This window comes from Homalodisca vitripennis, chromosome 1 (genome assembly GCF_021130785.1).
Source record: "Homalodisca vitripennis isolate AUS2020 chromosome 1, UT_GWSS_2.1, whole genome shotgun sequence".
Taxonomy (NCBI): Eukaryota; Metazoa; Arthropoda; class Insecta; order Hemiptera; family Cicadellidae; genus Homalodisca; species Homalodisca vitripennis.
In genome coordinates this window covers 135776645-135795261 of record NC_060207.1, presented here as the reverse complement: position 1 = coordinate 135795261, position 18617 = coordinate 135776645, and the positions used below count along the sequence as shown (strand labels likewise).

At 33.3% G+C, this 18617-nt stretch overlaps 1 protein-coding gene across 1 annotated transcript in view; it reads left to right on the top strand.

The window, feature by feature from the left end:
* Positions 1-961: 961 nt before the first annotated feature.
* LOC124371791 (probable E3 ubiquitin-protein ligase HECTD2) overlaps positions 962-18617 on the top strand; it is a 47759-nt gene continuing 30103 nt past the window's right edge. The window contains exons 1-8 of the mRNA XM_046830146.1: positions 962-1077; positions 2821-3084; positions 3511-3680; positions 4471-4581; positions 11263-11365; positions 14361-14450; positions 16257-16321; positions 16929-17084. Coding sequence (XP_046686102.1) covers positions 967-1077; positions 2821-3084; positions 3511-3680; positions 4471-4581; positions 11263-11365; positions 14361-14450; positions 16257-16321; positions 16929-17084 — 1070 coding nt within the window. The 5' untranslated portion in view covers positions 962-966. The remainder of the gene's footprint in view (positions 1078-2820; positions 3085-3510; positions 3681-4470; positions 4582-11262; positions 11366-14360; positions 14451-16256; positions 16322-16928; positions 17085-18617) is intronic.

Sequence of the window (18617 nt, the reverse complement as noted above, 5' to 3'; positions counted from 1 at the left end):
TATTATCCATAGCAGGCTGCAGAAGAATTCTCCAGTTGTGTTATTTTACAGCCCATAAATTTTGTTATCGTTTAGTAGAGTTGAAATTTGTAGAAGGAAACTACAAAAGTAACGCGAGTATTTACACACCAATTGCCTTTCCCTCGTAAACAGTGGAGTTAACTTTTAACGCGCCTCAGCGCCAGTTAGCTTCGCAAGGATACTATTGAATCGTCATTAACCTTAATGGTAAACAGTGCTGAGCATTTGGCGCGAGAAGGTTAAGTGTTCAGGGACCATCTACTGATGGAGCGGCCAAGCCAAGGCGTAACCATGACTTCGACATTGACAACACTAGAGGATCAATGAGGCCTGCGCGGCAACAGGTAGGCTACTTTACAGGGTTGCCTTGTCCAGGGAAAAATCCCCCAAGGATTAAAACTAAATAAACAAAGTTTACTCTTTTATTTTATCTATCCAAAAAGCGGTAAGATATAAACAGGACATTATGAATCTACATTTTAAAATCCTACTGAACTTACGTGGAATACTTGTAAAGAGTGGAATTCTGGAGTTTACTTTTGATTCAAGAATGTTGCTAGTTTCAAATTATTTTAAATGCTACGCTTGTTTGGATTTTTCGCTTTTTCACTATGGAAATTTATTTTATTTGATGTTTCCAGAGATCTAGATGTTATCCTAGCACTCAGAGATTCACTGGGCGTAATCTTAACACTTCAAATGTGATGTAATTTCTCTAAATGTCACGTTGAAATGTGGAACATTTGTTTTGAAATATATAACGGTTCGAGCTTTTCATTATTGTCATGCTCGTTGACTTATTTATCATCGTCATTAAAATTGTGTGAAGAAATAACAAAAACTGCGTGATTTCAGGGAAATGGTCAACTAGGTAGGGAAATTTCCCTCTGTACGAGGGAGGGCTACAGGCCAACCACAGGAGACTAGTCAGTGACATGCTAGGGGATGGCCATGCCGGCGCCTATGTCCTGGGTGTGGGAAAGGTTTCGCAGCTCCTTCCGCGGCCTCCACTCTTCCGACACTGAAACAGACGATCGCTCTGACGACGAGACCGCCGTGAGCAAACATGAAAATACCATATTTCTCAAGTTTTTTACACTCATTTAACCATACAGTTAAACTAAGCTACTGATTATTTTAAATAAGGAACCTCTGGTAGGGATTTCCAGTTATTATCGGTTTTTGTAGCTTAGGAGAGTTGGAATCTATTTTCCTATTCTATATGCCATACTAACTCTACTATGTATGGAACTTGTATGGCAAAACATTTGCAGGGGTGTCCTTTATAATGGGCATTGGAAAAATAATAAGGCACATAGCAATTTTGTTTCGGAAACATTTGCAGGATTTAACTCTCTATTGTTTGGATCTTGGAACTTTGCTGTTCTGTTGGTTACCATTGATAAACCTTTGCTAAGTGTATTACTAATATATCCAGTAGCTAGTAAACTCTATTCAATCTTGATCACTTAATAAACAATAGTACATTTTATTAAAACCTCGTAATTCATCAATTCTGCTTTAATATAAATAACTAGTTGTTAACATTTAGAAAGATTACTTCAAAAAATCCAATTTACTGTATTTTAAAATTATTTATATATATATTGAGATTTTTATTATGTACACAGTAAATGTCTCATTTATAATTGTTGCCGTAACAAGAATTGTCCATATACAGCTAAAGCTACTATTCCAAGCTTGAGAGCACTTATTTGAAAAATTCTATTCTCACTATTTATTAAAGAGTTCATCAAACTAAATGTATAATATACATAATCTGGTTAAATATTCGCTTTTTAGATATTTATTTAGAATTTTTGCATGGAAAATTGAAGAAAACTTATAAATAAAACTAACTTGTATAAGGTAGTTAGGGTCTTGCAACCATTCTCTAATTCATTTGCACAGACTGAGGTATACGATTCTAGTACGAATTTCTACGACTCCTCGTTTACGTTTGTTAACAAATCTCCATTGCAGGCAGAAATGTAATGATTAACATTAAGTGGTGTCTATGTACTTCCGGTTCAGTACTCCAGAGGTAAATAAACAATATTTTGGATTGATAGATCACTGTTTTATTATTGTAGATAAGATCAAATATTACTCAGATATTAGCACACGACCGCAATCCCAAAGTTATAAACAGGAGTTGTTTGTTCCAGTTCAGAATCAAAGTGAAAGTAGAATTCTATTTCTTTGCACCCTTTTTGTTTTGTTGAACTACCCAGTGGTCGGTTATTATCTTTATTGTTTGTATTTTTTTTTTTTATAAAACTTTCTTCATTAGTAGTTTTTCGCCCTTCCGTTTTTAATATATATATATATATTAAAAAACGGAAGGGCGAAAAACTATATATATATATATTATATTTGAATATATATTTTTAAGATATATATACACCAAGTACATATATATATCTTGTACTTGGTGTCTGGGACTCATGGACAAAAATGGATATGAACATGAAAACGGCCTAAAGAGGGAACAAAGCCGAGCGAAAGAGCAAGCTGGATAAGTTGCGCTCCCAGGTGCCCAGTTATTTTCTGCGGCCTCAGTCTCTATCTTATATATTTCTTTCCTGTTTGCCTTTAGTCAGGTTTCCGAGACAACAAATGGAATCTTCGCTGTATCGGTTGGTCGCAATACTGCAAATTCCATCCTTTCATCCCTTTAATTTAACTGAACTGAAATATTTCCGTTATCAAAATATAGATATACTCTTGTACACAAACGTTGAATTCTAGTTCATCCCAGACAGCCTGTTACGTTATCTCGCACGGTATGTGTTCCAGAGGCCCTCTCACCGACTATCTGCTACCAAGTCGTGCCTGGAGGATGACGTAGCCACTTGTACAGCATGCAAGGTGACAATCCATCAACACAGCGGCGCGGGAACTCGTCTCAGCACAGCGTGTCCTTTCTGCGGACAACCTTACAGTCCTTCACGCCCTCTGTTGGATCCGGGACATGTGGCCGCCGGAGTCGGAGCAGGCAGGGTGCGTTCTCATCGGTCCACCAGCGATCCACTCGTCTCTAATTTCCGGTTGCCGCCAATCGTGAGTGGTACTCTTGAATGTCTTAACAATATTGTGTTCCAACTTATCAATTCCGAACAGACCACCAACACGACTATCATTAAAATAGTATCTCAGGTAAGACGATATTTAGGTTTAGGATGTACTGAGATCATAAGATTATTTAAGTACACACACTCAAGAAGTATGCTGATGGAAATTAAATATCTGGCTGAACAGAAAAACATTTTGATCGAAATAACCTTATTTATATTAAATTTACTTCTACGTAGATAGGTAGTAGTCAAATTGGTAGCAAAACTGTCCAAGCTTCATTTATAGCCTATACTAACATACATGTATGAAGACAGAAACGGTACTCTGCAACAAAGTAAAATCTCCATCAACAATCTTTTAAACAGTATTTTATTAAGTTACTGAATTATGCGGATTGTCTTATTTACACAGGAGAACGAGGAGGCGTTGGGCTGCAGACGACTGAGCAGTATCATGGTCAGTAGATTGGACACCATGGACATCTCGGAGCTTTTACTCAGACCCGGTTCTGAGACCGCGCTGCCGCCCATTCGTAAGGAGAAGGTAATATTTGCTTTAAAAATAATAACTAGTACAAAATCGTCTCAAAAAGAAACATGTGCAACAGAATTTCGAATTCACTACCAAATAAGTCTTGTGAAAGTAGAAATCTGTTTCTCCTTTCTTTCTTTTAGAATCTGCTCATATCTGCGGATTGAGATTACTTTATTAATTGATCCATTACTTACTATCTATGTTTATGATCTGTTCTATTCTTCCCTATGTTTGCCATATTTAAAATTTTTATATTTTTATCTCACTGTTCAATTCCTTCAATTGTGATTCTTCATATTTTTCAATGTACTCTTCCTATTCTTTTCCGACGCACTACCTAAACCACCTTAACCTAGTTTGTATCTTTTTTCGTATCGAATAATCCTTCTTTCATTGTTCTTCTAGTCTAATCTAATCATGTCCTGTTCATATTTTTCCGTCCATTCCATCCTTGGATTCTCTGCAACATTTTCGCTCAGGCTGTGTTATGATTATTTCTTCGTTATGAGTCTTGGCACCGTACTCCATCGTTAAATTCACATCCTAAGGATCTTTCATCTTTAACCTCTTTGTCACATACTGTGTCAGCTGACTTTTCAAGTTATCCTTCGTAGTCTAATTCTAATACACCTGCAAATCATTCAATATACTTATGGGAACTTATATATGAGAAGATTATTTATGGGGAAAGTAGGAGATCGTATAGCTTGGAATAAACATAACTAAGATCAAGGTAATACTCATAAAATGAATGCAATAGTTTTTGGAACTGATTTTCTTCCTTGTATGACAGGATCAGGACAATTGCAAGAGTCGGGTCAACTCCTGCTCCCGCAGGTCAACCCCAGAATCCGGTCTGCGGTCAGCCCTCAGCATGGAGACCCTGGTCAGCGACCTGGAGGTATTGCCACGGTACCCTACACGCCACAAGACTAGACAAGACTTTCTGTGAGTTATCCACCCAGAACTAAGATGTTTGTTATAATAACTAGTTTCTGCATGCTTTATGCTACTGTTACTGCCAACGAATCCAGGTTAAATGCTAGAGAGGACTTCTTAGACCTAACTCCACCTGATAACATAACATCCTATAACCTATAACGGGAAATAGTTCCATTCGCGGTGAATTTTGTGTTCTAGTTTTGTGATAACAACTGTTTAACGAATTGTTTAAATATTAATGAATTTAATGTTCTACTCATTAGAATCTTACTCATTAGTGATTAGTATTTAACTTTCTACACTATTTTTTTTCAATTTTATGTATTTAGATCCGTTTTTTTGCCTTGACATATTATACATTCATTAAAATCCATTCTGAACACTTTTGATACTCTATGTTTGTGAATATTTCTTTATTGTGTCTACTTAAAACGACAGTAATAGGAATGTTTTAATTAAAATATAAAATACCTACCCGAATTATGTATGCTAGACTAAACACAAGTTAAAGAACAGCCACTTCACAAATTCATGGTTTACGTTTTTAGATTCAATATATATATATATATATATATTATATATATATATATATATATATATATATATATATATTAAATTTGGCTATTGCCACTTATACAAATTTAATGAAGGCAGTCCCCCTTCTCTGTTTTAAACATAAAGTAGAAATATTATATTCTGAACACTAATGTGGTGGTAAAAATTACGAATACTCTTTGCTGGATCCACTACGACAACTTTATTCAGATGTTATATGTAAAAGAGCAGATAAGACTGAAAATGAAAGTTATCCTTGAAGATAAGAAATAATTCTGACAGTTAGATAAAATAACAGTTTTATGCATTCTGTACTTAGTATAATAAACCTTCATTTATCGCAAAACTTTGTTTTTGTGCTAGCCCCTTCTCTGCTTCTGGTTACTCACTTTAAAAGTAGTTTATGTTGTGTCTTTTTTGTTGTAAAAGAACTATGAACCTTCGTAAGTAATTTACTTTGGAATATAAGTATGCATCACAGATAAAAATGTATGTTGAATATAATAGTATATTTCATTGTATACCTGTCACAGTACTCGTTATAGTGACAAGTTAATTTCCAAAACATATCGGTCGATAAATTCACAATTCATTAAAGTTTTACTGTTATAATACCGTACATGAAATAGTACAATACAAAAAGTTAAATGGATTTTTTTGCAGTTATAATAAAGTATGTGGATAAAAAAAAAAGAAATAGTTTTAGTTTTGCGACACACTGTGCTGTACACTTAGACATCGGGAGTGAACGCGCTGATGTACAGTAGGTTTCTATTGGAAGTGTGAAAGGACAACAGGGAGTGCCACTTATAAAAACATAAAACATTGCTTTCACCACTTTCTTATAAACAAGTGGCACTGACATTAGCCTGCTATAGAAAATACTATAGTTTAAATAAATAACACGTAGAGGCACAAAACGACTATTGTTTGTGAGCGAACAATAATTGTAGATCTCGACATTTCAGACCTGTTTTTATGCAAAGTACCTACAGATTGTAGATGAAATGTCCATTAAATTTTAAACTCATTCTGTTATGCACTGCTGGTTGGATGGTAGACTACACTCGGCGTTCGCGTGATTGGTCTGGGTCGATTTTGCTGATGACAATGGCAGAACGACAATGCCGCCTGTGCACATGATGACCTTTCTGTCACCAATGGCACCGGATCTAAGTCGGCTATAGTGGCAGGTTCATTATTTTTAACAATCGATCTTTAGTTTCATTATGCAAATATAGCTCTACAAATCGAGTTTTTTAATAGCTCACACTTTGTTGAGCAGATCCTGGAACCTCCTAGTCCATGGACTAGCAATTACTCTATAAAGACAAATATTTACTTTCTACTATATTTGAACTATTTAATAAATGTTGAATATTTCATAAACGTTTTATGAATGAGTTTAAGAATTATGCCAGTGTCTATGTGAGTATATAATTTTCGATTATTTTTAGACATTTACTGGTATAAAGGGAAATCTCGTGAAATGCTCCTCTAGCGTTCAATAATTTTAGAGAATTTCCTCGATGATAATGCTTGTGATATATTGTTTGATATTGAACAGAGAACTTATAGAATTTTTACTCAACCAGAACTGTACCATCATTAGTTTTTTAAATACCCTATGTCAACTTAGCATAAACAAATTGTTGTTTTAGATATTCAAGGGCAATGAGTTTGTTTATTTTTGTAGCTTTGTTTGCCAGCATTTTTCTTATTAAGTTCCACAAAAAAGCATTTTGCAAGTTATCTAATTTACCTAATTTATAAAATTCCACGTAAAGATTCTTTTCTTTGTCTGTTAATGTGTAAAACTCAAGAGTTAATTGAGAACGGACTAATATATTTTTAATGTTTAGAAATTGTAATCAAAAGAATCATGAAACCATTTGTATCGTTTTTCTTACTTATTTTTTTTAATTTGTTGGTTTTTAATATATTGTGTTAATTGTGTTAATGTTTAAAGCACTGTGTCAATTGCGTCAGAATTCACGTTGATGTGTATGATAGTGCTATTTCGATTTTATGTGTTATGTGCCCTGTGATGAATAGGCATAACATTTCAATAAATCGAAAAAAAACATTAATTAACATCTTTAAATTGAAATTGTTTTAATTTAGAGTTTCAGATATTTAGTAACATCAGGATCTTCTACTATACTTTTTAAACAGTTTCTTTAAGCAAATGGATCATTTCAGTTACACTTCTAGATCCATAATACATAGGTATTACGCATCAGAACTAACTAACTAAACTATTAATACTGCTAATTAACATTCTTGCTCGTCAAACATTGCCACCGAGTATAAAATGTACTTCAGGTTCGACGGGTTCCAAACATATAGTTAATTAAAGGTTATTAGGTATTGAAAGGACAACTATTTTGAACTGTACGTTCTATGGGTGCTCTCAAAAGTAAATGGGTGGCATGTGCGTATGTGGCCAAGTTTTAATTGCACACAATTACAATTACTATTACAAACGATTCAAATACATTGTATGCCACTTCTCTCTCTAAACTTGCGTGTATGCGTTTGTGTTGTTTGCAGGAAAAGGGTATGCAATCGTTGGTGTGTTCTTAGCTGATCAGAAATGTTTAAAAATTATTGAATGAAAGTGAAAGAAGATGGAAGAGGATTCATTAAGCGTTCACTAGCATTTTTTATTTATTTATTTCTAAGTAAAGAAGCTTGTGTGCTGTTTAATGTTTAATTTATTCTCTGTTTCAATAACATGAAAGACAAATTAAATTAAACAAATATATATTTTTGTTTGGTCTAATAGTTCAATAATTCTTATAAGGAATCAAATTAGATTAGAGTATTTTAAGAGTTTCAAAAAAAGAAAACATGAATTGGATGAGGTCTACCTCAAGCAAAAACAGGCTTTGGCCCATGTAAGGCATAATAAATTATAATTATAATGTGAGCTATTTTATATTGCCTGTTGTAAGAAATAAAGCCTTATAATTCAATTCAGTATATTACTGGACGCTTCCAGAGTACCATATCTTTCAAGTTATGAAGTTGTTCAGGTCCGGAGCTGCCAAAGATCAGGTGATGCCGTAGATTGATTATCTCGTTAGCCCGGAACCGTGTATCGCACGACTTCGTGAAATTACGTTGACGTATGATAATGTCATGCCGAAACCAGGATCGAACCTGGTCCCTAGTTCTGCAATCTGAGACGCTACCACTCAGCTAGTAGAAACGGCGCCCTTTACAAGACAGAGGATGGATGCTATCAAGGACTAGGTTCTTCAGTACATGGAAGTGTTGCGTGTAGCGAGTGCCGTGTGCTCTGAGCACCGCGGGAAATACCTGGGAAGAGTGACATTTGTGACAACTACGTCCGGCCGCTTGTCAGGAGACCTAAGTGTCTGAGAACTCTCTAGAGAGAAGTTCACAATAAGAAAATCGTTGAATTAAAGACTACAGTGCAATTTAGAATAGTACAGATTATAAATTATAATACTGCATTAGTTATAACCATTATTGGTTAAAAGCTTCGAATATGCCAGTAATAAGGAGTATAATAATGAAGTAATATTTGCCCTCAATGTTACATTAGCTTGTACAAATTGTTAATTGTTGCTCATTGTAATACATTGAGGAATATTGTAAAACTCGTGTAGACACACTATCTTGCACACAATAAGCCATTCAGTCTGGCAAACAGATTTTGTTTCAAAATAAATGTATTTATTGATGGTAGTGTAAGTAAATCCACTTCCCTAAGAGCGACACGGCTGGAATGGTGTTAGTGCAGTAAAATAACCATTTTAATGATTCATATGTTTTCTTTTTGTAATTTTGAAAACTTCCCCACAGACTTCTTCCAAATGAAATATAATATATTGTTCCAAAGCATGAGATTATAAGAAGTGTTATGTACAATACACAACAACTTACTATATCAACTTACAATCACTAACATCTGTATTGCCCCAAATGTTGGACAAATTTTCTTTCTAACCGTTTTCGAGGTTATGTACTACTTAACAGAATTAAAGGGTACGTTCTCGTGAGTTTTATTGTCTTTGGGGTTTAACATTATTACAGCTTGATTTGGTGTAACATGGGTTTAAAAATTTTACTATTAATGACTAAAACCATATATTTAGATGAAGTGTAAATTCTTTTCAGATCCCGGATATGCTTTTATATTTTGAAAGTCAAAATGTATGGACCCAACAAATCAAAAGGACATTTGATTAAAAGTAAAAGCTATTGTTTCAACACTTATTCAAATAGCGCATCACATTTAAGTTTTACTATCTCAGAATCCGTATAGAGCCAACTTTTTGTACCTTTTTGCTAAGTCCGAATGTATAGTCGTGTCTCTTTATTAAGTTTTGTGATCTATTACCTCAGGCTGCAGGCCAAACACACGGTGGGATTGCCCGCGAAACGAGCAGATGATCCCTCGTTTCATATTAAGTTTTAAAATTATCTAAATACGCAAATTTTGTATGGCCCGTGCATTGTAACTTTCTCATGATTATTTACCTGTCATTATACCCCGCAAGCTGTTGAAACTTTGTGCATCACAATTTTATTGGTGTAATAGGGAGTTGCATACAAACATATTATTGGCGTTAAACTTTTCCTATTTTTATGGGTTTGAACACTATTAGACATTAAATATTTGGTTATCATTCTAAATACAATTTTAATGTTATCAATTGTCAACCTTAAAGACTGAGTAAGCTTAAAAAGTCAATATTTTGTTTCTTGGAGCTTGTATGTTTCAATTTGCGGAGCTCGAGCTGTGTGGCCTTTGGATTAATAACTGACCAGTGGCGTAGCAAAGGGGGGGCGGCGGCGGGGGCGGGCCGCACCGGGTGTCATCTTTATTGGGGTGACATCCACCCGGTCTCTCAACTTTAAGAACAATGTACAAACGAACAAAAAATAAATCACTAGCACAAACATTTCTTTTTTGGAGATTCCTCCACTAGCACTACCTCAGCTCTATATATAATTCGGGGATTCCCGCAAAAGAGCTTGACTCTGTTATAGAGAATTCTCCGTCCCATACTCGCGATCTTTGACGTTTCAGTTGTAACATTTCTCATTTGTTTCGTGAAGTGTGTTTTGTTTGGATGGCGTAAATTATTATATAATGATAGATAATAAAAAATATATATTATATCAACGACCTTTATCATATAAAATTTATTGCTTTTTACTTTCGATGGGGTGACACCACCAACTTCCGCACCGGATGTCACCCAAGGTAGCTACTGTAACTGTAACTGACCACCAAATAAAACAAGTCGACGGGTACCCATTACGGCCGTTGGCCTAAAATGAGTTTAAAATAGTGTAAATATATTGAATATATCGTACTGCTATCTAAACTGTAGCAACTCTGATTGAATTTTAAAGATGTGGAATGTGTGTTCCACAGAACAGTGTGTGGAAAATGCAATGACTACTATTCTAAATAACAAAATATTTAAATCATAAAAGTTATAAAAACTACTTTTACAAAATATTCCTGCCCTGTGACAATTTTTCTGGTTTTAGGAGACTGGGTGGATAAACGCTGACATACATCCTTCGATCTACGATGACCTTGAGATTACCCCATAAGATCAATGTTAAATTTCAACACATTGATGTTTGTAGTAGAATTATGGAAGATGTAGATTATTGGGGACAACATTAATACACAACCAACACTTTTAGTTTCTCTTGTAATTGTATACTTTTGAACATTTATACGAAGCTTTTCAAAAAAGTTTGGGAATTCTGAATTAGTAAAAAATAAAACATTGAACAAATAAAAAGTCTTTGGCTGCGTATTAATCATATCTTTAAAATGAGATTTTCCCAGAATTTTACGACTAAAAATGTGATCGTAAAAATTTTTGTACGATTGTTTTTAAGGGGCTTAAGATGACTCTTAACCGGTTCACAGTCATATATAATATCTGTTACACCAAACTTCAACTTTATGTAACTGGATATTGTATTCTTAATTTCTAAAGATTTAATTTTCTATAAATACAATTAGAAACTATACCTTATATTTGGAGACTAACTGTAAATACTATAGTGACTATTTATGTAAAAAGTTACAAAGCCGAGTTTCTGAGATTTATTCCCACCTGATCATTCCAGCCAGGACGTGAGACGGGCTCACCACTCCGAGAACTACATCGGCATCCAGAGATTCTACATGCGATGCTTCGACACATTCGCGGAGATATGCGCCCTCTTCAAGGTGAATTACGTGTTATACTGTTTCGTACGATATTGTAATGTTACTTTACCATACTGGTGTTCGGACAGAAGTTTTTCTATTATCTTTCACTGCGTAAGAAGTTTCACACACTACAGAATAGTACAGTAACTACTAGACGTAATAGTATTGCAATGGCGAGTGTTTTTTTTTTTTTATTTTACAGTATTCATTATACTTACAAAGTTTGTAAAATAGGTAATAATGGCTATTCCAAAGAAGTATCGCTAAGCATCATAAAATTAAGAAATGGTTATAAATCATTGTTGGTGCTGAGAATTAATTTGGGCTTTGAGCCCCCTACAATAATAAAGTAATACTGTAGACATTCTACATAGACCATTTTCTGAATGACAGATACTTTAAATAAATTTTTCATGACAATTTGTATGGATATTCAGTCAGGTAAACTTTGAAAAAGTTACAATTGGATCTGTGTATATTTTAATTTAAATGTACTTTTTCATCCATTTTGTGCACTATTGAATGAGATGTTGTTGATATATTAACTCATATATTACTCATACATCAGCTCTTGAATAGTACACAACTTTGATAATACGTTAACTTAGGTAAATAGCAAAAATGCTTATTTCACTGTTTGACTACTGTTTCATAGCTGGAAAATAAAAACTTTAGATTCAATAATGGCAATGGTAACACCGCCGAATGGTAGTGGCGAGCTCAGTAGGATCTGAAATGAAATAAATCTATTTACTTTTCATTCAACTTCGTTTTCATTATACAGATTCTGAAACAATTTGCCGTCTGTAGACATAAAAATAAAATAATAATGCTTTCATTCATGATTTATTACAGAAAAAATCGTATATTTATCATAATGGCAGTGTTACACTATATTATATTTCGAATAACAATAACAAATTAATCATAATTAATTATTAAGCTTATTTTAAAGTTATAATACGAGTAAAGTATAGTATGTGTATTAAATGAAAATATTTCACATGTGTTTTGTAAGTACAGTGCATAGAATACATAATGTATTTGAAACAGAGTTAGAAAACAAAACAAACTGGCACGGCTTTATTAATTGTTTAGTTGTTTTAATACGTCTTGTTTCGCAAATGTTCTAAAAACTATAAGTATTATTACTAAGCAATATAATGAATAACAAAAAGTAAACAATTAATGACAGGTTAGGTCTACAAAGAGTATTTGAAATATGACTGGAGGAATAGTATGTTTTATTAATAAAATGAAAAGTCCTTAAAACATATTTGAAAACATCCCATTTTTTCTTAAAAAATACTTTATCTTTCTCATTTAAAAAAATCATCATTCATTGAAAAAACAAACGAGTTATTTTCTTAATTCATATACATGCCCTCAAATTGTTATTCTTATCTTCAGCAGTATTTCCTTCTATATAGCTTCGAAATTGTAAAAGGGAGTAAAATTGTTTAAGGCTTTACATTATTTTATAGCGCTGAAGTTGAGATCGGCGCCAGTAAAGCTGAGAGGTTTGTGGTAGTGGGGCTGATTTTGCCCTCTTCTGGAGTTGTCACCGCGGTTATATATACATGTCTAACCTTGGGATCGAGTGTATTAGATGAAAAATATTATGTAATATTGGTATTATAAAATTAAATCTTAGATTACCTTACAAGTAACCTGTTCTAAAAATTATAATAGGTACATATTCTAAAATATGATTAAAAATTATCCCCTGTCAACCAAAAGTAGATTTTAAATCCTAGAAAATTAGCTTAATGCCATTTTACCCAAAAACTACCAGTAACAATTATAATCTCGAGAAGGTCTCTTGTCGGCGTAACAGTGACCGAATTTCCCAACCGATTCCGAGATAATGACCTTTTATTGTATTTAAATAAGACTAAAACCGTAAATTCCGAAACTCGATTAAAAAACCAGATATTGAAAGAATGTCGGCACAACCTTTCTCAAGACATTAACTGTTTACTTGGAAAAACTCTGAATTAAACCATTCCGTTGAGAACTTACATCGAAAAACGTAACTTTAATACGTCACAAATGCAAGTACTAAAACCTTAACCGATGTGGAAATATTATTTGGTGTTTACATGAGTTAACAAAGATTCTCTTACGGAACGATATATCCATTTGTGACTCGAGGAAATTCTGAAATAATAGAATAAGACTTTAAGTATCTATTTTAAGCTTCTCAACGCCATACAGAGCACAATGTCCTCACCGCTAACATACGACCGTACGATCGCGCGCAAGTGCTAATAGAAGATTTTCGTGGGTATCACACCGGACACGGGCAAGACGTTAGATACGCGTAAGTCACAAAACTACTGCTTCCAAGACTTCCATGCATTTTATTCATAATTAATCTTTTAAGCTGAAAGTCGATAAGTTTCGTGTTTTATGAAGCTTGTATATTTCGATGCGGGGGGGGGGACTCGAGTTGCATGGCATTTGAATTAATAACTAACCAGTAAATTAAAATACAGTCGACGGGTGTCCACTACGGCCGTAAGCCTTAAGAAGGCTAGAAATAGTGTAAATATATTTAATATTTTGTTATTCACTGAGAAACATATTTTCTCGGCCTGTTTTGATTCAGTACATCGATTTTAATGATATATTGTTTATCGGATAGTATTGTTGAGTAACGTCTAATGGATATAGTTTAGTGTGTATCATAGTCACACGGTTTAAAGCCCTGCTTTTCTAATAAGTATAATATATAGAGCGTTAAAATTAACGCTCAAAGAACATTTAAATTAACAATGACACTTTTATAACAACACGTCCGCAAATAATTTAGTGCAATGTGTTCAACTGTATTTATGCTATAGATTTATTTTTAACTCACAAGTCACCGTTTGTTGTTCTAAATTAATGTTACACACAAAACTAACAATGCACCTTATTTTGATACGATACATAAATGGTATTTATTGCTTACTGAGTAAGATTAGTATAATTGTATAAAACTAAGGCAAGTATTTATTTTCGCCCTCAGACCAACAAGGATGAAGCTGGAGCCAGGCTAGAAGATCCTGGTCTCAAGATGGAGTTCATTTATGCTGTTCACGACGCCATTCGTACATTTGTAAGTTGACTTATTATTTTTTACATAAAACTAAGTTGTGTAGTTTAGGAATAACTTGCGGTTGCACGCATTATGTATATAAATCTTATTTGAAGTAGATTGAAATGAAAAGAATTTTATTGAATTGACGAAAGTGGTCTAGATGCAAAAAAGTTGGCCTTACGCGAACAATGCTATAACATATTTAGATTCACAATGCGTGAAAACATTGCTAACAACATTATAACCTTGAGATATATTGGCCTCACTGCGGAGAACTGTCTATAGTCAAGACTAAGTTAAACCAGGATACATATCTGCTTATATTATGTATGTGAAGGGGAGGCGGAGCAATCTCATGATTGGCTGGAAACCAGCCAATCAGTAATCAATATGACTTCTTTATCGTGCTGTTGCTTTTTTATAATCTGGTGCTATTCCTTTAGAGTATTATCCTTCTTGATTATTTCTAAAGTATCACTTATATCCTTACATATTATTCTAGAATGATTTTAATTGCTTTTTGTTTTGTTGAATCATATTACCCGTTTAATTTTGTAACTACAGCAATCGATTTTCCAAGTCATGCTGTGTTTCGCCAGACACCTTTATAAACAGTATATTTCTCCAACTAGTTAGTAGTTTTACTTCAAACAAATCTGTTTAACTTGGACTGTTAGGATAAAAAAATTATAGATAAATTAAAATAATAAACCTTAGGCCTATTGTTTATTCAGCATTTCAAAATTGTTCTATTGTCAAAATTATCTTCATATCTGATCATACCTTGAGTTATATTCTTTGCTAACTTTCAACCAATAGTAACTTAAGTAATTATGAATCATTAAAGCTACAAACGAGCAAATTTGTATAGGACAAATGAGCTATTTTCACCCTCAGTAGGAGTAAACCTTGGGGATGAAATGTAGACTGATCAGAGCTTTAATAACATAATTTGTGTGCTTTTTCAAGACTAAATATTATAATGTAGAAGTTTTATGTATGGCAACTCTACTGCTTCTAGTTTGGACATTTTTCACTTTATAACATATATTTTTTAATCATCTTGGAAGAGTTAATCAACAGGTCAAATCTGACAAGAAGTGGAATAATTAACTGCATATTCCAAAAGTAGTACCAATTGCATAGTACAAACAAATTCAATTAATAGCTCACAAGTCCTAAACTTAAGAAAACCCAGTGACACTATCTCTGCTGGGAGTTATAAGGATCATGTCTGAAAAAAGAATGAATTAGAATAGAATAAAGACTAAGTTAATTATTTTCCGTAGTACCAAAAATGTATTTACACACATGACTAAATATCATGATAAATAAATAAGTTGATACTTGGTTAGTGGATTGAGACTAGCATCCTAGAAATACATGTTTTAATAATCAGCTGTTTTAATAAACTAAACACCAAACACTCTCATAACACATCAGAACCTTAGAAACCAGGGGGACAGGTCCCTATTGTCAGATGTATTCAAAAACCATGAAAAGGAACATATAGAGTGTGTGAGCTGACGTTTCATATAAATACACATAAGATATAAAAATAGAATAATAATAATAATATGTACCTAAAATCACAATATAATTTTTTTTTATCTGATAATCCAGAATGTAGATGATTGGAAGTTTATTACAACTAAAATAGAGATTTGAGTTAGGAGACACTTATTTCTTGTTCTACCAATCTACAGGTTTGAAGGTAAGAACAAAAAGGTTGGGTCAGGTCAGGTCAGGTCAGATCGGAACAGAATGTCCAAGGTTAGGTCAATGTGGTGTCACAGCCTGAATAATCTATAATGTTTGTTCCAGCCATCAATCGTCCACAAGACTGTTCTGAAATCAATCATCAACGCCCTACTAGAGGAAAACAGAATGTAAGCTTTAACATGTCAAGCAATATTGTAGACATACAATGTAATGCTGATAAAAGACTTTGGATAGAACTCTGAAAATTCTTAAATGTACACAACTCATGAATCTTTTTTGTTAACTTTCAATAAAAATGTGTATAGTTCCATTACATATATGATTTATATTGCAAGGGTATTATTTATGCACAAGAATTACAATTGATAAAGTCTCTATAAAATCACTATATATTCTAACTAGTCTTTAGGTTTTAGAGATCAATGTTGGCTATTATTAGTCTGATCTTTTCCTGTGGTTCTTCTGCGTTTAATTTTGTCACCAAACCAACGTCTGAATAAACTCAATAGAAGTGGTGGGTCAATGTTACGCTTTGATTTAAGTCAGCTGATTATTCTTCATAATACTACATGTATTTATTTTCAAAGCCTTGACCTGCCGGTTCTATTTGAGTTTGCTATAAATGTTAAGAATTGTAAAAAGATAATATATTTAAGAAAATTAAATAAAATTTTCGAGGGTCACTTAAGTTACACTAACGTAGCATTCCTTGTGGTCTATTTGTAATTATTATAACTTAACCTAGCTAAACACTTGATTATCTTCCATCTCTAGTCTTCACCCGAAGGATGATGTCAGAGCATTGTTCATACTGGTACAGAACCCTGTGTTCGCCGCCCAATCCTCCTACTCAATCTTCGCCCATCTGCTGCGGCTCATTGTCGATCTCCCCACCGCCGACCATCAGCTATTCGTCCACTGGTTCAAAATGTAAGTTAAGCATAAAATAACAATTCTGTAACTTGGGCACAAAGATATCAAAAAGTCATAGAAAAATGTACTATATGACTTATAGATCTCTTTATGGTATTTAAGGCAGTATTTATATTCAAATGGCTTCGAAAGAGAACTGGGAATGACAATATATTATCTACTTATATAATATATCTCGTATTTAATATAGTATATACATTTTTCCCAATATTTATTTTTAGGGTTATTTTTTTATATGTTCATGTCTGACCTGTCATTTTAAAAGTAATTCAGTACAGGTTATATATTTGCAAAGGTGTAGTGTTTCATTTGTACTGAAAAAATTTAAAAATAAGAGATATTTTTAAACATTGAAAACATGTTATGATTTGGTCCAACATTTTGAAACGGTTGAATATTAATTGAAAAATTGCACTAAAATGTTTCTTTTTTTAAAAGGTATGAATTCTATTGGAACAGTGTATACACCATACACAGAGTGTTTCAGAACTCCTGTCAGATATTTTGGGGGATTGTTCCTATGGTTATCTTTTATTTTATATCTCATAATAATCATATCATGCTATAATACATATTATGTAATATATAATATAAATAGATAGTGTTCATTGGATATGTGAATACACAAAAATATTGCACTTTATATATGATTATTTTCTTGTTAGGCCACTTCTTCTGAAGATTTATATATCTATATAACTCCAGCATACATTAAATAAAAGAATTCTTATAGCAACAACTTTGTATGATTAGGATTAGCTGTCAAAACTATTAATGTTTCTTGAAACTGATGTGCACAACATCTTTTTTTCTTGAGAAGGTGCTAGGAATGATATGTTTAAATAATATTATTAAGGTTAGAACAACAATATAAAAAACAACCCAGCATGTATACAGCTTGAATAGTTTGACGTTATTTAAAGTCATATGAGAAGTCAATTCTTCTACGGTCTTGTTCAATAACAGGTATTGCATGATAACTATACCATCAAGTATACAGGTTGTTTGATTACTAATAGGCCTTGAAATCAGCAATTCAGCAACAGGTACACTTGGATGGTGGCGTTCAGTTGATACAGTAGGATGTTTGTCAGCTGTGTGTGTGCCATTGTGTCAGTGCTTTCCTGTGTGGTGATTCTCATTGACAGCTCCATAGTCAGGTCCATCAACAACCTTGCAGATCAACCCTGGACTCTTCCTCTTCACTACCATTCTACTCTTATTCTTGCAAATGGCATTAATAGGCAAAAAGGTAACTCAAATGACAGTTTAATCCCTGAATTACCATGTTTCACCTACAAAACTAAGATCGTTGTTAAAAGTACACTGTACTCTCAGACTCACATGTTTAATGATGCAAAAATGTTTGACAATGTATTAAAGGGTATTTTTTCTCTAAGCAGTTGGCCAATTGATGTGGAAAGAGGATTGATTCTAGAAAAAAATTTTGAACCAATAAAAATATGTAATATATTTTATGATGATATTTTTCCAATAAATATGTATTTTACGTCAACACTTGAAAATCCA